The following is a 25,147-nucleotide window of genomic DNA, read 5'->3' on the forward strand; positions in this document are numbered from 1 at the left end:
CAAACCTGGAGAACTAATAACGATAGTCATAGTCCTTGCTATGAAGGTTAGTATACAAAAGTTAATGTCTAACCCTACTGAAAGAAAATAAACCAAAATGTTAACCATATACATTTATCTGTTTGGAAATTATCAAAGGGAATAGTAGTTTAACCACTATACATTGGCCAACTTATGTGAAGCAAACACTGACTCTCCTGCTGTCAGAGACTGTTTGTATCGACATGGGAAGGCTCGGCCTCAACATTTCGCCGGCGATCGATGTCGCCAGACCGTTTGTACGATCCGTGAGTGTACGGGTTTCTGAAACCTTCAGCTAGAAATCTCGCCTAAAATTAGGAAATGACAGATTGACATCCACCGAGTATTGTCTCTGTATTCCATATTAATGACATACAGTCATGTGTGACAAAGTATGCTCATGCGCAATCTTCAAAAGTTTGCTTTAAATACAAAAAAGCATTTGAAAACGAGGAAAAAATGATGCCAAAAACATTCCTTTGTACCAGGATGCAGAAAAGACATGTGGCCATCTGTTTATCAGCTGAATAGCCGCTACAACCATGTTACGATAACCCTGTAGACAGTAACATGTCTACGATAACCCTCCAACTCTATCGACGACATGAAATGTGGCCTCAGGCTATGACAGAGCCATCTGAACTAGTTCCTGACCCTGGAGTAATGTATCTCAAGCTAGACTCAATTAAATGCTCGGCTGCTATAGCGCTGTCATTCAGCTAAAATTTAACAAAAAATTAGTATATTTTGACGGTGTGTATGATGAAATTATCACGAGAATTAATGTCATGTTTTCTAATTTGTTGTGCTTAATTTGGTTGATATAGCTGTCGAAGAGGTTTCAAAATGTGACGAAAAACAGGGATCGAAGCTGATTGTTTGTCCAACTTGTTTAGGTTTGTGACAAGCATTATATATACGCAGGTTAAGTATGTCGGTTAATAAATAGCCTCTTGCTCTTATCTCAAAAAGACATCCTATTGTGTGTATTTATGGTTATTGAAGCCAAAGAATCAAGGCTAGACTTACAGTGAACAAGGCCACAATGGTGCCAAGAATGAAACCTCCGAGGACATCTGTAGGATGGTGTTTGTAATCCATAACTCTTGAGAGAGCGCAAAACCACGCCATGGCTATGCATACAAATTGCAGGACGTTCTTCAACAGGTAGGTGTAGGCAAACCGCGGTATTCTCTTCTGTATGTAGTACTGTAGGAATACACACTCTAGTCTGAGAACACAACTCTGTATGTAGTACTGTAGGAATACACACTCTAGTCTGAGAACACAACTCCGTATGTATTACTGTAGGAATACACGCTCTAGTCTGAGAACACAACATTGTATGTAGTACGGTAGGAATACACAACATAGTCTGAGAACAGAACTATGTATGCAGTACTGTAGGAATACCCTTTAATCTGAGAACACAACTCTGAAAGTAGTACTGTAGAAATACACATTTTGGTCTGAGAACACAACTCTGTATGTAGTACTGTAGGAATACACACTGCAGTCTGAGAACAGAAATATGTATGCAGTATTGTAGGAATACGCACTGTAGTCTGAGAATACAATTCTGAATGTAGTACTGTATGAATACACACAGTAGTCTGAGAACACAACTCTGAATAGTCCATGTAGTAGGCAAAAATTAACAAATACGATAGGATGGCAGAGAGGCTATGACTATAAAACTTCATATAGGGTGTAAAACTTTGAGTGATACAAATGTGAAAGATAACTAGAAACCCATGAAAAGATTATAGCTGCTTATAGGCTGTAATAGTGGTTAGTTTGCTAAATAAAGCTAACATCTATAAGTAAACCGGTGTCATGGTGACATTTGTATTCTTACAAGATACCATGCTTTGATTGGCAAAATATTCACACCTCTTTTTTGTATTTTACTTCAATAGTTAGCTCATCATCCTACAACTTAGGAACATTAGTGGCCAAGAGATAACGCTAACAGCCAAAATGTTGGTCTATGGTACTTAAAGAATAGTGAAAGTATGATATTATGATGCTTTATTATGTATCTTGAGGTGTTGACTGATGTTCTAAAAAAAGAATCAAGGAGATTGACCCACCAGAGGCTGAGATATAGCCAGCCAAACACAGGTCAACCAAAAGAGATAAGGGTTTTGGTGATCCTCATATTAGCATCACTATATGATGTATGAAATCGACTTGTGTGCCATTGATCAATTAAGCCAAGTAATGCGCCGCTCCGATAATCCGATAATCCGATAAAAATCACGGCGTTTTAATTGGTTTAATCCTGGAAGTATAGAACAACCAAATCGGGCCTAACAATCATTGCTCTGAGAATTCCGAACCAGTCCCTCTGACGTGTAGATTAGTTTTAGCGTGAAATAATTACACGCATATATTATTTCGCAATATTTCGCTATCTTGCTAGTTCAGCTCAGTTTTGTTGTTCTCCCACTTGGCTTCCCTATTCAGACTTATCTTTAGCGCTGTTCAGATTTTCTTAGCTATAGCTATTAAATGGAATCAATTAAATCAATCATGGATCTCGGTTATCATTTGCAATTGTCTACAAATTATATTATTTACATCATTTATTCTATACACAGTTATATTATTAGTTTGTATAATATGCACTATGATTATTATATTAATCGTAAAAAATAATCATAGATAAGATAATAGATAAATACAAGAATCAAATCAAAAGTTATCATTTTCTTTTCTTACAGCAAGAGCAGCACAGACAAGTTATTCTTTTCAAAATTATGGCTGTAGTGAACTTACAGTCGGTTAATAGTGACGATAATCATGAAAATCAACTGAATGCCGCAGTAGGTACAAAGTAGAAAGACACTGAAGGAACAAAATTCACATTCCCATTTCCTATTCTAAACAAACTGCAAATGACGGATATCGTATAATATAGACTTTACATGTGCCGTTCGTTGAACAGAAGATTTTCGGAGCATATCTGTGGAGATAGAGTTAAAATTTGAGGCACAATAGTCAAAATCTGCTCTTCTGTTTTGAAAAATCATGGCAAGGGGTTGTGGGTAACTGCCTTTACCACACAATGTTTGCTTGGTTTTCCTGAGAAACCAGAGCTACTCTGTAAATTATTTACTATCACAAGGAGTGTTTCACATCTCGTAACCTAAAATAATCAGTATACGCAATGGAGGTAAGGGTGCGCAACTCCGGCACATGTTCAATAAGTCGATTTGATACGTCACAATTTTCAGGATTTTCGAAGGGTTTTTCCTCTGATTCGTTATTAGGTAGACCTGTGTTTGGCTGGCTATATCTCAGCTTCTGGTGGGTCAATATCCTTGATTATTTTTTTAGAACATCAGTCGACACCTCAAAATACATGATAAAGCATCATAATATTCACACTTTCTCTATTCTTTAACAGAAGTAGATGTGCGTTCACGCTATCGTATGGACTTGTGAAAATTTGAAAAGCCAAAGTTTTGGTGCGGCAACTGTCATAAGTCATCATTTTAACCCTTTCGGTGCCAAAGATGCATTTATGAGTTTTTTAGGGTCGAGTGCCGCAAACCCATTTTTGCGACTTTCCTAGCAATTGCGTTGTAACTTAATTTTATTATTCGTTGACAACATAACCCATGGTCTTTAGGACTTTTATAAAATTGACAGTGTTGTCCGAAGATTTCTCTATAAAATTAGCCTAAAACAACGAAGCAATTTTAAATTTCCGTTCAAGAATTTTATAACTAAAAACAAACATTTTTGTGTAAGTTTTGTAAAGTACCGCGCGAGTCAGAAAACAGGTAATTAGTTATGTTGATGACAATATAGCCAATTTAGATTCAGATATTCGCGATTATACAGATAATTAAAGTAGCAGCACTCTCTCTGATAGTGGTGAAAGTGATAGTTTTGTAAGGGTAAGGAGCATTGTGGAGGATCGTTTTAGCTTCGCAGCGATCGTAGCTTCACATAGCTTAGGCATCGCCCAAAGTATGGACACATTAAATTTTTTGCATAGCAATGTTGGTTAAAGTGTTTGCAAAATAAAATATATGTAAACAAATATTTTAAATAGTTTGAAATTAAAAAATATTGTATACATATCATGAAGAAATATCGGCAACTTTCGGTAAAATGGCTGGCACTAGGCCGATAGCCGACTTTGTACATGGTTGGCAGTGAAAGGGTTAAACAGTATCACTCTCTGTGTAGGTGCATTAGGTGAGTGTGAATGTGAGTGTGCATTAGGTGGCAGCCTTGGTATAGAAATGAATGAAAGGAAGCAGTATCTCATGTTGAGCGTATAATTGCAGCCTGTTGAGCTGGCCTCATCGTGGAGCAAATGTTTAGGCAACATATCTTAAACATATAGACAAGCATAACAGTACTTATATAAGCAACTAATTATTGATGCTCCACATTTTTTCCAAGATATTTCATGGCACAGTCCACAGTACAGTCAACCATTGTCTGTTTAAACTAATAAAGGTTGGGCCACATCGGACATTTGTAATGCATCGCTAGCAACTTCAGTAAAATCAGTTCACACGACTTATACTCTTTTCAAATTGGGTAGTTTTAGAGCATGTACATATTGATTTTAATTATCTATTACACACGACATGAATAACAGAAACTTGAATGAAGAATTTTTAAGATCATTAAAAATTAGTATGTAACCATAGACCTATTAACTATACTTAGTTATAGTAATAGTATACTTTCTATAATTAAAGCACATCAATTACATAATTTTTTTATCATATATTTCAATACATCAGAGTCTTGGCTTTCGAATGAGCCATTGTTTGACATGGTGAGACAGACATTGGTTGGTGTTTATAGCATTTCCCGAGAGCTCTACCGCAGAAATGTTCAATGGTATAGACTCGAAAACTGTGGCGTCACTTTTTTCATATGCGGTGTTGTGTGCTCTTACCGCTCATTTTATTGCTTACAGCTTATATTTATCAGCTACGATAATGACGCTAATGTCAGGCGAAGGTAGGACAACTCCAGAGAAGAAATGAAGATGACAAAGAAATCAGTATCATTAGTTCTTCATGTCCATATTATTTCTATGATAAGTAACTCAGATTCCAAGCACCATACTATGTTTTCCCGATGATATTATGCACTAGTTCTCTCATTTTATTGTGATGTTGAGGGCCACAACTGATACTAATTAATTTCAAGCATTGCGCCGCTGACCTAGCGAAAGTGTGATTGACATATAGTCCTAGGGCCATGCAACTGCAGGTCACAATTTAATCGGTGAGATTTCATTACCTATATCAACGACAGTATATTTATTGAAGCATAATTAATTAACCCGAACATGTGTTTGTATTGGTCAGGCGTTAGCACGATCTCCGGGCATTGTTGATTATCTAGAATCCTAGCTCCCTCGGGCTTTGGATTTTTTTTCTTTTTTTATTATAGGCCCTATATATGTCGAGTGATTCATAAAAAATATAAAGTTTTATTATTAGATTTTGTGATACATATAAAAAATTTAATTATGGTAATAAATCAAACATTGTCCCTTGTTATGCTTCATTATTTATGCACCGATAAAAATTATACTAGCAGGCACGAGGCTTTTTGATTTTTTTACCTCGGGTAGACAAACTATGGCGAAAAATAGAAAAATAAAAGTGACAGATGAAAATAGAACATTTAATCTTACGTTGGCTGATTCGTTTGCTTCCACCACTGATGAGACCGGTTCACCAGTTTGTTTAATATGTAATGAGAAATGTACTCTCTCATCGTACACGCCAAATGACAGCGCACAGAAGAAACATACCACATTTGCTGCAGTTAGAATTTACGTTCAGCGTTTTGTTAAAAGGACTGAAGTAAACATGAAGTTGCAATTTTTCTTCAAAGTAACCTTTTAAACAACGTAATATTTTCACGTTACGTTCAAGTTATTATTAGCTATTTTATTGTTAATAGTGTAATTTTGTTTTCTCAGCAGTTAAACCATTATACACGCCACACCTTTTCGTTTTATGGTGTAAACATATTATGAAAACATTAACAGCTAGACAAAAACGTTACATGTAGCAATTTTTTAAAATTTAAAATATCAAAGAGAGTTTGTGGCTACCGCTGCGTTCTGTCCTGTGGAAAACGGGTCCAAATGGCTCTATGATTGAAAAAGGTTGCCGACCTATGGTTTACACCCAATCAATAAAACATATAGTTTGAAGTTTGATATATCAAACTTCTTATGTTGATCACGAAGATGACTGAAAGTTCACTGCTGATTAAAAGCTCAAATGCTAATAAAAGCTGATGCAGCTAAAATTGCTCAGTGATACTGTTTGCACTGCAACTTCAACATCTCAGAAACACTGCAGAGCATCAGTTAGATAGTTGCATAAATACAGAATGTTACGCTTGTACATAGATGTTTGAGATATAGTGGCCATAGTACTCAAGCGTTTGTTCAACAATGCTGTTAGCTAGAGCTAAAACCCACACTCATAAAAATAGTGAATAATCGAACAAATCTGCGTTCAGCATGCCGGGTACTTTACCTGCAAATTTAAAAAAATGTTTATTTATAATGAATGCTTACAGCAAAATAGCCTTTATGTAAAGATGCAAATCATCAACTCCTAATTAACATAGTTACAATGGCCGCACCTACAACATACCCATCGCATTCTGAGAACATTGACGTTATAGGGATTTTATGTTAGACCAACCATGAAACACATTTAAGCTGCCTAATTCGTTCCAGGATTTTCCCAAACTCACAGTTTTGACAGTGTAAATAGGAAAAAAACTTGTATTTGAAGAGCCTAGTGCTAAAAGTACATAAATCACAATTTTGGGCAACTGAAGTTTTCACTGTAGAATGTTAAAGAATACACACCGAGTCCAGCAGCACCAAAAATAAACATGAAAAAATAATTAAGTCTTGTATAAATTACGTCTAGGTAAACCAAGATTTTCTATACTGATGCACTAAAAGTACTTAAGTCCACAAGCAGCCAATCAGATTGAGGCTATTGGGTCATGTGATCACACGGCTCTGTTCAGAGCATTTAACAATGGCTGAGCAAGTAGATGAAGCTGCTATTCCTGAACTTCTAACTTCAAGTGCTGAAAAAGGGCTAGAAACTCATCTGAATGGGCTAGAAAAATGTTTTATTATGCAGGCCTTTAATTTGACAAGTTTCTAACTTTGCTTTTCTGTAGTAAGCCATTTTGTGACTTAAAAACCTTTAGCACCGGGCTCTTCATTTTTAGATTAGCAACAGTACAATAACAATGAAACTATTAGTTGGTATCGACAGCTTTTCCTCATTTTCTTATCAATTTCACTTGGTTTAAGGTCCGCGATTACGGTAATTTCACATTAAGTAAAGCCTGGTTTCCATATGACAGCGCAAGGCGCGCAACAAGGCGCACGGCGTCGTGTGTAGGCCAGCTGTGATATGGAAACGTCAGCGCACGACGATCGCGCGACGTGCGTACGCTGATCGCAAGGATCCAACAGAATGGATCCTTGCGATGGGTGCGCGCAATGATGTATCCTACAACACATCGCTAGACCTTTTCAACCTATCCCACAATTCAAACGGAGGGCTGTGGCTCCGAAGAAATTGGTCTCCCGTACGAAAGAGTAAGTCTGGTTTTCATATGACAGCGCAATTTCGCAACGGAGGGCTGTTTTTTCCGAAGAAATATGTCTCTCCTACGAAAAAGTAAGGAAATTATCCACCCTGTCCAATGAAAGCATGGCACCTAGGCGCGATATGGAGACACTGCATCGCGGTCCAAGAAATGCATTGCGTACGATCACTGGGCCGCGCGCGATCATTGCGCTGTCATATGGAAACCAGGCTTTAAGGAGAGCGCACATCTTCAATGTCCATTTAAATCAATTTTTTCCGGACCAAAATTTACGCAGCTAAGAAGAAAGATTATGTATGTCTACAATGAAGCAAAACAGAAATATATTTTTGCTAGACTGAAAGCGTGACTGTCTGTCTGTTTATTTATCCGAAGCCAGGGTTCAGATAAAAAATTTCCTTTAACGAGACTCCAACTCGTGACATTTGCTTTGTGGATCAACAGTCTAACATCTGCATCGATCCCACCACCTCTAAGTATTTCTGAATAATTGGCAGCTATTTCATCTCAATGCTTTATCTGCACATTTGACGATATCTGACAGCCCACTAGATTGCGAGGGTACTGGTGTATATAATAGAGATACCACTATACATAGTATTCTCTCCCAACTGTGGCAAAAGAGAAAACTACGCATATTTTAAAGCTATGGGACTCTCGTTATTCAAATCGAGAGTTTCAAAACTTGCATCAACTTGACAATTTACTTTATATGGAATTTCTTACATAATAGGCCTACAAAGCAAAAACTGTGCATCAATTTTTTACGTTTAGACGAGTTTAAGTAAAAGGAGGTTTACATTGGAGGGCATTTACTGCCTTCATGAAGAGGGTCTGTTTTAGAATACGTATGACTGACCCAGTTTGAAGTACATTAATTTTTTTCAACCGTCTTCTTGCTTCCAATGTATGCTGGAGACATCATGAAATGAAAACATGGTGAATGACAAGGCGAGTGGAGTGTCACTCTCCGATGCTCACTGCTCAGTAAAGAAAAAGGTCGCTGTCATATATAGTATGGGGAGATAATAACATGAAACAACAAAAGCTGTCTTGATTGTACTTAAAGCAAACACCCACTAAACTAGTAGGAAATAAGGAAGTGGCTCAAACTATAGAAGAATAAACTTACAGCAAGAAAGACCATGGCATAAGCGGATAATGAGGCGTGACCAGATGGGAAAGACAACCTCAGGTCATTAAAAATCTTCTGGTCAGGTTGAGTGCAGATGACTTCTTCGATATATTGTCCGACGTTACAGTTGTTGATCCATGTTTTGTTAGCAGGATCACAGGCTTGAATAAAATGTGGCCTAAGCCGGCCGACTGTCCATTTGCCGATATCAGTGAGGCCTGTGAATGAAAGAATGTGAATCACATGAGATGGGGGAGTGACAGCAGTTCATGTTTGAACACAATCACGGACAAGTCAAAAGTTCCTTAGATGAGTGCATGCTAGCATAGTAAGACCCATTTTGGAATTCCTACTTGTACTCAAGAGGATTCAGGGGAGCAAATGTCACAAACAATTCATCATGGAATGGGGTGCACAATAAGCATTCGTTAAGCCATACATGCACCCATAAACTTGGAGTTACCCCCTACCGCTGCTCCAAACAATACATCACCAATATGATAATTACGTTATGAAAAACCGGCGAGCGAATCACATAAACCATTTTAGCAGACACCAAATTCATTTATTATGATGTGAACACTCGATTACCAAAAATAAAAAATTTAAAAAATATTCATAATGATCTCAGGCCATGAGTTTAGCTTATGTATGACCATGCAAGCGCTTAACCAATATTAAAGAAGTGTACTCAAATTGATTACCGCGTACAATCAAACTACTCCTTGCAGGCAAAATATTACTAAATTTCTCTTCAATTGTCAAAAATATTCGATTGAAATCAGCGAACTATACCCATAGCCAATCATACCTCCCAGAGAGCAGACAATTGCAAACCTCAAACAATTTGAAAGCGTCCTACTTTGAACAGCCTAGAAGTAATTTCAACGAACAGACGCGATGAGCAGCCGCTTGCAAGTTTAATAATCGGAGCATGGGATACAGTTTATTTCTATTCACCCTCGAGATCTTATCACAATCAACATGAATGAAACTTTAGTGTCAAGTGTCACAGACGAAGAACCTCTAGCCACTGCTACTCACATCAATACGTTATTGAGAAAGTAACAAAAAAGAAAACACTTCTTTGTTAACCGTGTGCACAGCTTACTCAAGGTCACCATGAAGTCTAAATCATCGTGGTTTACTGTTAGTCAAACTCACCTTGATTTGCCATTAGCCCAAAGCCCAGTATCCAGATGTAGCCACATATGGAGTAAAAACATCGGTTTACCCTTATTTTCCAGATCAATGGCTCTGGTGTGGTAGCCTCCTTCTTCCTTCTTACTCCATGGTAGTGAAAAATCTCACAAATTGATATCTGAAAGATACCAACCATATATAGGCTTACAGACACTAATGACTATTTCTCTCTGAATCTACAAACATCTCTGGTACCAGCTTCTAAGCAATATGTCCAGGAACTAAAGTATTCTAGGACCTAGGACACTTATGTATTCGCGTCATCTAACTTTCACGTTTTCGCGGAGTCATCCTCTCGCGAAAATTTCATGAGCGAAACTAAACTACGGTATCATAACGAATGAGGGAAAATGCGAAATTTAATACCTAGCTTTATTCATTAATATCCACAATAAAATTGTCATATAGAGGGACCTAGACGTCATTGGTAGTCCCAAGAAACAAACGGCAGCAAGCGATCAAATTGAATTATCGATCTCACCCACACATTTCTACCTGCGGTTTACAAATACAAACTAGTCCCAAATTGAAAATCTTTACTTACTAGCAAACTGGACCTGAGGAATCTAATCTGTTTGTTCCACTGCACTTATTTTCACAGCACTATATTTTTGCACTCATCAGAGCCGCGAAATTAAGTTGCAGCGAAATTTTAGTCTGTGTGCTACTCATGAAACTAAATACTAGCGAAATAAAAGTTTCCTAGGGTATACAGATAATATTAACCACACTCACTGTACACTAGGTCCATGAACTCAGATTTATGGATACCACTAACCACACTTGCTGTACACTAGGTCCATGAGCTCAGATTCATGGATAGAATTAACCACACTTCCTGTACACTAGGTCCATGAGCTCAGATTTATGGATAAAATTAATCACACTGGCTGTACACTAGGTCCATGAGCTAAAATATTTAAATAGCACTATTAGAAGCAATCTTTAAAGCATAAACCTCAGTTTTACAATAATAAAATTAAACTTTTTATTGTATGGGTTCACCATACTTAGGCGACATCTACATTGTATTTATAAACTAAATTAGTATGAGCTTCATCTAAAGAAATTTACAATACGCTACACCAGCGCTTCTCCATTAACACTTCTATATCTGGGGTGCCGAGCCTAAATTGTTTCTCAAGTTTCACTTTGCGCCTCTCCTTCATGTTTACTTTCTGTCCCAATAAATAAATATTATGGATAAATAATAGTAATAAATAAATATTTGTAGCATTTCTGGATGGAGAGTGAAATGCGCACGGTCATTTTAAATTTTAGAGGAATACTTGAGCACGCCTTCAGTGTTTTTTATATGACATTGGACCTGGAATAAACTAAGCTCAAAAGATGTTAAGATGTACATACGGAGTGCACATCATTAGCAGCATTGTAACCAAAACTTAAACAAGCAGACTATACATGGATCATTATTAAAATAAACAAACATGTAGCTAAATTGTGTTTTATCTATAAAAAAGAACTCACGATGACAATATTCATAAACCCTGAGACAAGAATGAGTGCAGTGGTAGAGATAGTAGAACTGTGATAAGGGTATCTGATGCTCTCATCGTCACAATAGAAACCTCTCTGTGTCGGCTGAATGTTGGCAAACTTAAATACCACTGATGGAACAGCAACTGAAAAATATAAAAGAAACTTAACTGAAGGTCAAAATTAAAATACAAGTAGCCATTTGATTTGACCGAACATTAATTCCATCCTGTTAAAATAGTTGTAACACCAAAATGTCTTAATTATATATTCCTAAAAGCTCTTGAACTATTTAGAAGTAACCAACTCCTGTCGCAATACGCAAAAAAATCGCAATTATAAATCGTTAAAGATCACACCGAAGATTGTCGACCTATAAAAACAATAGAAAGACGTACAGACATTTTGCATCCACATCCGAATAGAGTATTATGTAACCAAATGTTAAATGGTACATTGTAGGGCAAGGGCAACCATAGTGTTACATACATATGCAATTTTTTTCTACTTTTCACGATCATAATTTGCTTTCAATTAGCGAGTAAACATGTTCAGGCACACAGAAACATGAAAATTTTTATAATTTATTATAATTTATAAAATCGTCTCTTATGAAAATATGGAGCATGCAAGTAGAATTTTCTGGTATGGTATGTGACGCGCAGGACAATCGATCATATTCTCTCAAACTTGGCTATTCATTCAAAAATAAATTTTTCTTTTGTTTTATAATCAATACAAAAGTAGATTTTTTAGCCCCGGCGTTTTTTCCTAGCAAATACAATTTTTCCTTACCATTCAGCCGACCAAATAATAGTTTGTCATGCATGTCACAATTTTAGTGAATTTAATTGCAGCCTGTTCTTCCTAAGCCATCTGAGGTAACAAATTGTTATATATAATTCGATTTTGAGCTGCTATGCCTTAGCCAAAATCGTCAAGTTGCTAAAAATACAGCATGTTTCTGTTTTATAGGCAAGTGGAAGTATTTGTGATGTGCGGGACATTTTTAATAATATGACGATGTCTGCCTTTGTTTGGGATTTCACTTTGATACTCTGGCATATGAAAACAATGCTGAATATTCTAAGTCAAAAAAGCCAGTTTCTTTGAAAGAAATTGAAAATTGGAATTAATTTGTAATTTTTTGTAACTCAGAACATGAAGTTTGTCAAGATTACCTACTGATACACGCATCTGGCGTGATGCTGTCAAATCATGACATAATCTTTGAACCAAATGTGTGTTTTTAAAGTATGGTTACAGAAATTACATCGCATGGCAAAGGTGCAATAGAGGGTATCGTGGGAAAGCATCAAACAACAGGTTCTAATGGTAGCGTACCAAAAAAGTTGTAAACTCGGCAAAGTCATTTGCGGAAGCTGCAAAAACAATAACTTCCAAATCAGCAAAACTAATAAAGATGCTCTACATCTCAGAAGATATGATTACTGAAACAGCGCGGATCTGCGAAGAATGCTGCTTCACCGTGCCTCTAATTCGTGTCATTCGATCATGCCAACACATAGCTATTAAAAAAGATAGTGATGTTGTGCTGATGGAATGGTGTTGTGTCTCTTAGGAAACTGCTCCACACACACAGAGCACTAATCTAATCAAGGTAACCACAGGATATATTTCACAAACACTGACACAGTTTTCACCACAATGTTGGTTGCATTGGCGACCAACATTCTGTCGAAAACTGTCATGATAGTTGCTGTGTTAGTCATGCTAGTCGCTATGACGATGAAGTCAACATTGGAGAAATTATCACAACGGAAGCCAATAAAAGTATCTACACTATAAAGTACATGCACCGCGCACGGAAGAGGCTCGTGTGGCCAAACCCCGATGACACAAAAGAACTACCAACAGGAACTGTCTTTTTAAAGCATATCCAGTTATTGCACCAGCGAGAACTATCAGGCAACTGAGATACTTTTTACTAAAAAATGAGGAAATATTAATGGCAGAATATAACGATTTAAGAAAAAATGATTTACTGCATTTAGCAGTAAACCCTTTTTCAACAATCTTTGAATCGTATGCATCTTATGTTTCATGGTTAAATAAAATAAGTAGGCCTATAATTCATGCTAATTTTAAATTACTGGCTGGTTTACCACATGTATATCAATGTTCCATCTCAAAATCGTGACAATTTGTTGCTTAACAACTGCAAAACAAAGATATGTGCTGAATTTTTTTTAATGTTAGTTTTGTCCCGCATGTTACAGTCCCGCGTGTTACAGTCCCGTGCATTACAGATGGTTGCCTTCTTTCAAACCTCACAGAATCATTAAAGTCAGGCCTGAAAACAAAGCAGTATGTATTTCTAGTAGAAGGATAGCAGAGATATGAGATTGTTGAACAATAATGTCATGAGTCGAAAACTTCAGAAGATTTTTTTCAATTGATCATAAAATAGTTTTTCATGTAAAACTATGGTCCCGCGCGTCACACCAGCTTTAATATTTAGTAATTCTTCAATACATTGCACGACAAGGATGAAATGTCATTGAGTGATAGTTTGTGTCAAGTGCTGCTTAAAACAGCATAAATGACAGAAAAATTTCCCATGTGGGCTAAAAAGTATGCAAGGAAGTATTTAAATGCCCGGCGCGCCACAATCATGCCAAAAATGGCCATGTAGCAGATTTCACTATGAGTAGTATCAATTGGTAGCACTTACTATGAAAGTAACAAAGTGAGTCAAGCAACACTTGATGTCATTCATGTGCAACCACATTTTTCAGAAGAACCCGTATTCAAATGCCGAAAGAAACTTCAATGGTACATAAAAGAAGTGCAGCCACAATGGTTGGAGACATTGCAACAGCAAAAATATTTTATACAAGACTAAGAGACTTGTGACTCAAGACCAAAGTAACTTGCACAACCTTACGACCATGATGGAACTGCCGTTCTACGAGAAAATGAAAAAATCATGCAATGATTCTTTGACCACTTCAATCGACTACTAAATATAATAGATGTAATATAGGTAAAATGGCTCAAAATCTGATGGTGTAAAGAATAGCTAAACCTATACATAAATGATGCCCTCGATATTAATGAGCTCCAGTTGGCTATTGGTTCAATTCAAAATGAGAAGTTCCCTACCAGAGACGGTGGTATGTCATATGAAATATGAGTGCTTGGAGATGATACGTTTTTTTGAGAAATGATAAACAATGTTCACGATTTTCAGACAATAGGTAAAACTGCAATGACACAAACGTTGCGATTGTTTTAAAGGGGTGTTTAAAAAGAATGTGGCAATTACTTGGTTATATTTTCTCAATTACTCTCGGCAGTTTCTTTTTCTCAGATACTACTGAATCGTCTAGAGTGAAAGGTTTACAATAAACATGATTTTCTGCCTAAGACAAGTAAGGCAGAAGCGAATAGAACCAACTAGCCACTGCATGTTTTATTTGTTGATTTCACGAAAGCATATGACTATTTGCAACTCAATGAAGATTACTGTTTTGTCTGTTTAGCCTGGTTCCCATATATGCCACAAGCAATGGTTGCAGGATCACAGGACTATCGGTGGTGAAATGGGAGCCTACACGCCGAGTACCACTGGTAGTTGCCCGCAGTCAACGCAAGAGTTCAGCGCTGGTCAACTTTTGCAAAGAGCCACAGACAACACCTTCCCAAATCCACTGTACAGGTGAAGGTCAGCACTTTCGGTGAAGGTCGGCACAAACACGATGAGTGGCGATTTTTAAGTGATCCTCAGCAACGCAGCTTTATGTGAACATAAGTCACCGAGCCTAACGCTGCAAGTGTTTAGCTGCGCGTGATTATAGCCGGAGTCTAGCAGCCGACGTGGGAACCATGCTATTGCCACTTTACTTAACCGAAGTCAAAAAAGATAGCCTTGTTACAAACCTGCAAAATCAGAGCATCAATGATTTTTAACAGTGCCCCATGTTTACTTCAACAAAGTGCGCATCGAAATTTAGCATGAGCACACTATAATGCCAAACTTGACATGTTTTGAATCGCCTATGTTCCACAGCATTGTTGGGTAAGGCCAAGCAAAGTCAACACATGTAAGCTAAGCAATTTTTGGCTACCTTTTTAAATCATGATTTTTTGTGAATTAGCGAGTAAACATATTCAGACATACAGTAACATCAAAGTTTTCTATAATAAAATCTTCTCATGAAGATATGGGACACACCAGTAAATTTTTCTGATATGGTGTGTGACGCATGGGACAATGGGTCATCTCCTCTCAAACATTGCTATTCATTCTGAAAGAAATTTTGCTTCCATCTTATAATTAATACGAGATTTTTTAACCAAAATGCTTTTTTCTAGCAAATGCAATTTTTCACTTACCATTTAGAGAAGCGAATAATTGTTTGTTACGTGGGTCAAAATTTTAGCGCGTTTAGTTGCAGCCTGTTTTTCCTAAGCTATCTGAAGCAAAATAATTAACTCAATTATGGGCTGCCATTGCTTAGACAAACTCGCCAATTTGCTGAAAATACTGCAAGATTCTGAATGATAAAAGCACATGGAAGAATTTGTGACATTTTAATAATACAGCAATGTCTGCCTTTGTTGGCACTTTCACTGTAATACCCTGGCATGTGAAAGCAATGCTAGACATTCCAAGTCTAAAAAGTCAGTCTCTTTGAGAAAAACGATAAACTGAAATTATTTTCCAAATTTTTATAACTAAGAATATGGACCTTGTCAAAATTAATCAAACAGGTTCTGATGGCAGCATACCAGAGAATATATGTCATAAAGTTGGTAAAGTCGTTTTCAAAAGCGCCAAAAAATTAACTTCCAAATCAGCAAAATCAATGAAGATATTCTGCATCTCAGAAGATCTGGTCACTGAAACCACGATTATCTGCAAAGAACGCTGGTCCACTGCGCCTTACACAGCAATTAAAGAAGATAGTAACATTGTTCGGATGGAATGGTGTCCTTCCCGTTGGCATCCAATTCCACTGACACAGAGTAGCAAACCTGATCAGTTCCCTGAGGTAACCAAAAGGAATATTTCCCAGTGATAGACTCAGTTTTTATGACAAATGTTTGCGGCAGTAGATTCTGAAGTCAGCATTGGAGAAATTCTCACAGCGTATGCCAAAGAATGCAGCTACACTATAAAGTACACACAGCGGGCACGCAAGCAGTTCATGTGACCGAACCCTGACAACATAAAAACCACCTTCAAGAATTTTTCTCTCAAAGCATCTCCAGTTTTTACACCAGCAGCAACTACCAGATCACTGAGATACTTTGTACTAGAAAATGACAAAATAATAATGACAAAATATGATGATTACAAGACAGCGGTTTACTGCATAAAAGTTTAACCCTTTCAAATCTGATGCCGGATATTTCGGGATGCAGTTATGCTCTTTTCACCCTGATCCCGGAATAACTGGGATTCCAAGTGGGTGCGGTTTGGACATGGTCTACTGACTGTCCTGTAACGACTTAGGAAAAATAAGTGTGTTTTTGGATGTTTGGACATCTTAGGAGTATATTACCTTAGGTTCTGAGTGTCTGTTGGGCACTACAACATTTTTTATTCACATTTCACAAAGCACTACGCTTCGAGCTTTATTAGCCATTTTGTTTGCTATCAGTAATAAGGGAAAGGTAGATTTTTAAATGCCTCTAACATTGCTATTAACTCTGGTGATGAAGCTTATTCAGATGATGGTAAATAAGAAGATCAAGACACTTTTGATGATCATTTAGAACAGGCATGTCCAACTGGCGGCCCTGGTCCACACCCGGCCCTCAGCTTGGTTTTTTGTGGCCCTGAAGGCGAGTATATTTAAACATTTGTTTACCAGTTTATCTTTGTTTTTAGGTTTTTATTAGCGAACACCGCAGCTATGGCTAGTGCGCATAAAAATGCACCCACTAATATTATTAAAAATTTCGAATTACCTATCTGCTTTTTGGCAATTCCCTTACCGCCTTTATTTCTATTAGCTGATTGAACATCTCAAACGGGAATCCCCAATCTGAGTTGGGGAATGGTCTGCAGCTTGCTGGATGCTACCTCAATACCTATTGCTCAGTTACAATTATGGCCACACGCAGGAAGCTTGACTGCGAGGGAAAAGTATTTATAGCAGTTGGAAATCGCAATACTTCATCAAATACTATGGGGAGAGCCAAGCAATATGCGTCATTTGCAATCAAGTAATTGCTGTACTCAAAGAGTACAACATAAGGCGGCATTATACAACTCGCCATAGCGTATATGAGCAATACTCAGCTCGTGATAGACAGGAGAAATATGACTCGCTATCTTCCAACCTGCAGCAACAGCAGCAACATTTTATAAGATATGCAGAGATTAGTGAAAAAGCGACAAAATGCAGTCTCGCTATGGCTCAGCTAATTGGTCAACAACAACTACCATTTCCACATAGAGAATTTGCTAAGGAGGTAAGCATTTTTTTAAATTTATGTCAGATAAGAGTTGCATAAAACAACTATAGGCGTGGAGTAGTAGACGTTAAAAGACAGAGGCAAGTTATAACTCCTTGCATAGCCTGATATACCTAAAACTAAATTAAAAATTTCATCAAAAGTTTGTATTCTTTGCCATTATTATTATATTTTAGTAACTATCAATTACATCTATTTTAACCTTGCTATATTATTTTTAGGCACTGGCAGTGTTTGTGGATGAATTCTGCCCTGATAAAAAAAGCAATATAGAAAATGTTGCTCTGTCAAAAACACCATTGCAAGAAGAGTGGAAAATCTGAGTAAGGACATTGAGCGTACAGTGAAAGCCCGGATTAAGAAGTTTGTTCATTTCAGCACAGCATTAAATAAGAGCACAGATCTATCTGACACTTCTCATCTTGCAAATATGATACGGGCGTTAATGATGAGCTCAAAATTACTGAGGATTTCCTAACAATGAGTAGTCTTCATGGCACAACAACTAAAAAACATGTGTATGAGAGTCTATTAAAAAAACTTGCTGATTACAGCCTACCATTGGAGAAGATGTCTGGCATTTGTGTTGATGAAGCACCGGCAATGGCAGAGAAAAACACTGGACTAGTAGGTCATCTGCTCAGCTCTCACTGCTGGGATGTTCTCCTTGTGGTGTATCATTGTGCCACACATCATGAAAACTTAGCAGCGCAAACTCTGCGGATGGATCATGTTATGGGTCTAGTTGTATCCACTGTTAACTTTATTCGATCACGAGCATTGAACCATGGACAATTTAAAAATATCCTTGAGGAGACAGAATGTGAATACAAAGATGTAGCATATTACTGTAAAGTCAGATGGCTCAGCAGCGCTAAAACACTGCAAAGGTTTTACAGTCTGCTACCAGAGATTGATTTATTCATGAGAAACAAGGGTCATAAGTGTGATGAGTTCAAAGATCAAGTCTGGATCACTGATTTGGTATTTCTAGCTGATATCACAGAGCATATGTCAGTACTGAACCTTTAGCTACAGGGAAAGAAACAGGACATATCTTAACTCTGAAAATACATCACTGCATTCAGGATATTTAGCTTGAGCTGTGGGAGCAGCAACTCCGAGAGGAGAATTATGCTCACTTCAAAACTCTGTCAGAGCGTCAGCAGAACGGCCAATGCGTTGTGGTCAACTCTGAGCAATACGCCAACATCGTGTCAGATTTATCAGCTGAATTTGCAAAATTTTTTCAGTTTGCAGAAACAGGAAAGAAAATAAAGATATTTGCCAAGCAATTTTCTGTCAACCCTAGCAGTGTAGCAGCCGAGTTACAAATGGAGCTCATTGACTTGCAGGCTAAAAAACATTTCAAGCAACAACATCTCAGCCACGCACTCATTGAGTTTTATCATGATTTTTTTCCAGCTGGCACATATCCAGCTCTACATAAACACGCTCTTCGAACGGTCAGCCTCTTCAGCTCTACCTACTTGTGTGAGCAGTTCTTCAGTCGCATGAAGCATACCAAAAGCAAATATTGCACTGGACTAACCGACGAGCATCTAGCTCAGCAGCTCAGGATTTCATTTGCAGACATTAAACCTGACCTAGATAGGATTTTACGAGAGAAGCAGTACCAAGCGACTCACTAAGAGTACTATGCTCAGTACCATTACCAGTGAAAACTTAGCACCGCAATATCTTTTCAACAAGGACACTACGCATAAATTTCATATGATGCTTTTTATAATTACATGTATCTGTATTTAAAACCAATATATTGACGCATTTGTGATTTTGTAATTACATAGATCTAGCTAAAGCCAATATATTGATGTATTTGCTTTTTTGTAATTACATGTAGTTAAAATAAATATATTGACTATGGAGAATGAGAATTACACGTGATGGATGGGATCATGTTTTGCAACATATAAAATAATGGTAATTCAATTATTTGCGATATACATAGCAGCTATGCTTGGCCCTCAGCGTGGGCTTGACTTAACATAATGGCCCACACTCTAAAAAAGTTGGACACCTCTGATTTAGAAGAACAAGGTGAGTACAAGTCCTAGTAACTAGTAGAAATAAAAATAATTTAGCGGACCAAAATATTTTTATGTTGTCATTTTCCTAGCATGCAACAATTGTCAATCGAGTGAAAGTGATGGTAAGATTTATAGCCAGTGACAGTTAGGTTGATGATTTATTCTGTGTATATAAATATTCTGCCATCAAATTACACCAGTATTTTTATGGGGTAAGAATAAAAATCCTGCTCATGGAACTAGGAGTAGTAGTAGTATTACAAGAATCGGTTGAATGGAGGAAACACTAAATACGAGAGAAGCAGTATATATACAGTATATTGTATTATGATCTCTTATATCTATCATTGCATTTAGGAGAGGATTTAGCTAGTTTAGAACTAACTGACCATGGACCAAGAGCCTCAACAAAACAAAAAGATCATGATAGCAATCAAGACATGGGCGTGGACATAGCGCAGACATAGTACCAAGGCATACTGAGCATGATTTGCGATGAATGTCTTTGCCTACACGTATAATTGTAAATCTGAGAACAGGCCAATAAGAAAAATTACTAATTTCAATCTTTTAACACTGTACTGTACATAATGGCTGGTGAGGTGTGACAACTCTGCTAATTGTCCGATTGAAGTTTATGTACTAATTTTGCTGTATATCTTGATATCATAAATACTTTGCAGTGATTTTTTGTGAGCTTATTTAGAGCATATTCAAGCAGTATCTGACAAAATTTCACTGTGATGTAAGATTTTTATTAGTCATATCATTCTCGCCAAACTTAACATACATGAAGCTCAGCAGGAAGTCTCAAACTATATCTGTGATTCTGTACAGAGTTCAGAACAAGTGACAGCTAAGCATGCACGACAGTCTGGTAGGAAAGTATGCCAGCTTTCTAATGCAATCACTAAAACAAAATCTGGCAATCCTGGACCAAGCAATCACAGATTTAATGCACACTTGTCCTGATGTCGGAATTGCATAAAATATGAATTAGTCATACCAGGACAGTTGATGCATTCATAATTGGAGTGGAAAAGGTTAACAATCTTTGAGTTGTATGTATTGTTGTTTCATGTTTAAAAAACAATGTGTAATATACACGGATATTCAGTTGAGAGTTTCATATGTGTTTTATGCTTCATGTTTAAATAAAATAAGTTCAGGAGGCCATTAATACATACTAATTTTGAACTATTACTTGGTTGAGCACATGTATATTCAATGTTGTAACTCCAAATCATGATAATTTTTTTGTTCAACAACTAAAAACAGAAGACTGCTAGATTTCTCATACAATTATTTTCATCTCACGTATCAGTCTCACGCCTTACATTTCATACTTTGCACAATCATTAAACTTGGGCATGAAAACAAAATGGTATGTAGGAAGGATGGTAGAAGGACGGTAGAGCTCTGAGCTTGTCAAATAATGATGTTATGAGTCCAAAACTTCAAAACACTTTTTTTCTAATTAATCACAGAAAAGTTTTTCCCAATACATTGCGGTCTCGAGCATCACACCAGCTTTAAAGTTTGACTTGCAACAAAATTCACATTACAGTTATTTGATATGAAAAGATTCCCCATGTCTTACTCTGTTGTGTTGTAGGTGCAAAATATGTGGAAATGTGATAACAAGCTCTTAAAAGCTCAAAAATGAACAGTTAATCGCAGCCACACGAGACCACCGTAGTTTGGATTCTTTTTTCAAAACGGCTCGAATGTGACGTAGCTGTGGTAGATGGTTTCTGTTTACACGTTCATGCAACCTTATTCGTCGAAATATTTTCACAAATATACTTCACGCATTCAATAAAACTATGTCTATTGTTCTTACGCGTCTGTTTTATCGTCATTGTAATGCTGTCACTTTTAGCAGTGATATCTTATAACTTACCGTAAAAATTTAAATTTTACCGTTCAATTTTTTAACCTTAGCTCAAAGGAGTATATATCATTGTCTGATAATCATGATGGGTCTGTTGGTCAACTGTGATAATGGAAAAGTGCTGCAGAAATTATTTGCGAAGTATTGGGCCACATGATCAGATTACGACTTGCCGATTAGACCAAACCGAAACAAAACTGTCAAGTAGCGAGCATCTATATTTGATACGGGGTCTTCGGTAAAACCCAAAGTGTTTGTTATAAACTATTGCTACGATAAGTTTCATATTGAGCTTTTTATTGGCCTTTCAATTCACGTGAGAACATCACGTGACAAGACAATAAATAAATTTCATGACTACATCAGAGAAATTAAGAGATTCCAATCTACGGCGGCTTTTCGTTTTTGAGCTTTAAAGAGCTTGTAATCACATTTCCACATATTTGGCACCTACCACACAACAGAGTAAGACATGGTGAATCTTTTGATACCAAATAACTGTAATGTGAATTTTGTTGCAAGTCAACCTTTAAAGATATATAATTTTTCATTGTATGACAAGGATGAAATTTTATTCAGTGATAGTTGGTATCAAACTATTTCCAAAAAAAGTATATATGACACCATGTTGTCACATCTGTGCTTAACAGTTTGTAAGGAAGCATTCAAATGTCCCGCGCATCACAATCATGCCTAAAACGGTCTTGTGCTGTTTAGAAAGTATTAATCTGAAATGGTACGCAAAGAAGGTCTACTATCTTTTTTCTGTATTATAGATGGTATGCAGTCTAGATTCATCATACAACACAAGCAGTGAGGACATGATAGGAAAGTCGACCTGCTAGTTCTAGAAGATTTTTATATAAAAGACCAGGTCTAAGTTTGGACTATACTTACAAGCCTGGCATCCTAAGATGATCAGTGTTCATGTACCAATTATCACAAGCCATTCACAAAAACTTTGGCACAATCCAAAAAAACAAACAGTATTGCTGCATGAGTTAGTTGAAAATAAAATATCCGTTTTAAGAAGACCATGAAACCAAAAGGAGACAGTGCTCTATTTTTATGCCGAGTCAGTAAACTCAACTGGGTTGAACAATATTGAACAGCAAATCGCAGCAATACTAATAGAGTTAGTGAATTCAACCTGAAGAATAATATTTAAAATACGCAAGAGGCTAAAGTCAATGCACGAGCAGATATTTTAGCATTCATTAGTTTTCATGATAATGAAGCCACCTAACCTTTTAGAATATAGGTACATGTATATGCGGCATATACATGTACCTATATTCTAAAAGCTTAGGTGGCTTCATAATATGCCTTCCCCAAACGCATGCATAAACTTTTCCACAAAAACAAGTTCTTTCGCTGACTGGAAAAAACCTACTTACAGTAGGTTTTTTCAGTCAGCAAAAACTTTGTTTATTGGGTTCACAAATTTTGTTTATTGGGTTCACACCCAATAAACAAAGTCTTCATTGGGTGTGAACATGTTTTCCGTTTTCTAGTTCCAGCTACCAACATAGGGGTCGCAACGCAAAATTATACCCAGACAGGTAATCAATCCAAATTGATTAGACAAGCAATCAAACTATGCTATACCAGCAGCGTACATAGAGCAAGGTTCTTACCTAGTATGAGCATAATTACGTCGATAAAAATCCTCAATGCGTTTTTAACCGCCATTTTGATTAGTTGACGCCTATAGTTTATTTATTACGCAAAAAAACTTTCGTCGTTGAATCGCTTGCATGCATTTGTTCTGCACGCCCTATTAGGTAGAAAATATTAGTCTGCAAATTAAAGCGACTTCACGAACACATTGACAGCATTCTCATATGCTCATTGCGGACGTAAAAGCAACAGACGATTCGCCATAATTCAACACATAGTCTCTTGTTCCTGGCGTTCCTCGTATACGCATCTCAAACCCATCTTAACACGTTCTCGTGGTGTTGTGCTTCTCAATCAACTACAGTATAAATATAATCATCAAAGCTAATGGTTTTACTAAATGATATTAAAAATGTAACAGTGCAAGCTTTTATTTAAATAGGACCATGTTTCCCACTATAAATGTATTTACGAAGGCCAAAGATCTGTTTTTTTAATTAGCAGTTATCTTTTCATTAAAATTCACAAAAGAAGCAGGACAACTCCAAGTTTATTAGGTCCATGGAAGACACGTGCATTATGTCACTTATCTTACAGTAGGTATGTACATGTATATGTATAAAAGGAAGAACTAATCATTGGTAATCAGTGTAGCAATAAGTTGCAACTGATACCTTTTGCTGGTGCAACCACCGTAAGGTGTTAATCTGAATGCTGGCACCAAATGCTTTGAGATGGTGCAGCCATCGATTATCAGAGCAAACCACTAAATACTAATGGGCTGAAAAGCAAACTGATGCACAGTCAGAGATGGAGATCAGCACCGGTGCATTGTTAGTCAGCTGATGCAATTTAAAACATTGACTATATTTTCTATGTAATTTTAATATTGCTGCTGCTTGTAATAGTACCTGCACAAGATATGTTGTAATGAGTTCAGAGATTGCATTCGGGCATGAAAATAAAATGAAGTTCTCTCTTCTCTCCTCTTTCTCTCCTCTTTCTTTTTCCCTCCTCTCTCTCTTACTTTCTTTTCTCTCACTCTCTTCTCTCTCTCTCCTCTTCTCTCCTCTCTCTCCTCTCACTCCTTTCTTCTTTTCTCCTCTCCTTTCTCTCCTGTTCTTTCCTTTCTCTCCTCTCTCTCTCTCTCTCTCTCTCTCTCTCTCTTCTCCTCTCTCTATCTCCTCTCTCTCTCTCTCTCTTCTCCTCTCTCTTCTCCTCTCTCTCTCTCTCTCTCTCTCTCTCTCTCTCTCTCTCTCTCTCTCTCTCTCTCTCTTTTCTCCTCTCTTCTCTCTCTCTCTCTCTCTCTCTCTCTCTCTCTCTCTCTCTCTCTCTATCTCAGAGATACAAGATGCAATCAGGCTCTACATTTAGAGACTGATTGTATTTTTTATAAGGAATAGGTCACGCTCAACACAAATAGTAGTTGTAAGCATTTTAACTATTTGACGGAGTTTTAACATAAATGCTAATTGGAAAACCATCTGTAGGTTCAAATTACCTGCATGTAGTTCACACAGATTACACACAGACACCTGTTTAGGTGTTAATACAATAATTTAGAGGTTATAGAGGTGATTAGTAAAAAAACTTGTATGTGTACGTGCCAGATTCTACACTGTCATTATACAA

General features: G+C 37.0%; 1 protein-coding gene across 1 annotated transcript; it reads right to left on the bottom strand.

Moving 5' to 3' along the window:
* Window positions 1-29: 29 nt before the first annotated feature.
* Window positions 30-23,607, bottom strand: LOC137405570 (putative phosphatidate phosphatase). The gene is made up of 6 exons (XM_068091865.1): window positions 23,533-23,607; window positions 11,492-11,646; window positions 9,965-10,121; window positions 8,798-9,018; window positions 1,051-1,230; window positions 30-329 (listed from the first exon to the last, which is right to left on the bottom strand). Exons 1-6 carry the CDS (start codon window positions 23,585-23,587, stop codon window positions 204-206), a joined length of 894 nt encoding a protein of 297 aa, XP_067947966.1. The 5' UTR covers window positions 23,588-23,607; the 3' UTR covers window positions 30-203.
* Between the last annotated feature and the right edge of the window lie 1,540 nt (window positions 23,608-25,147).

The sequence above is a fragment of the Watersipora subatra genome, chromosome 10 (genome assembly GCF_963576615.1).
Source record: "Watersipora subatra chromosome 10, tzWatSuba1.1, whole genome shotgun sequence".
Taxonomy (NCBI): Eukaryota; Metazoa; Bryozoa; class Gymnolaemata; order Cheilostomatida; family Watersiporidae; genus Watersipora; species Watersipora subatra.

Coding starts and splice junctions, on each gene's coding strand:
- LOC137405570 (XM_068091865.1), bottom strand. CDS start 23,587: ATGGCGGTTAAAAACGCATTGAGGATTTTTATCGACGTAATTATGCTC. Junction 11,647..23,532: donor CGTAATTATGCTCATACTAG/GTAAGAACCTTG, acceptor TATATTTTTCAG/TTGCTGTTCCATCAGTGGTA. Junction 9,019..9,964: donor TGGGCTAATGGCAAATCAAG/GTGAGTTTGACT, acceptor TTTCATTCACAG/GCCTCACTGATATCGGCAAA.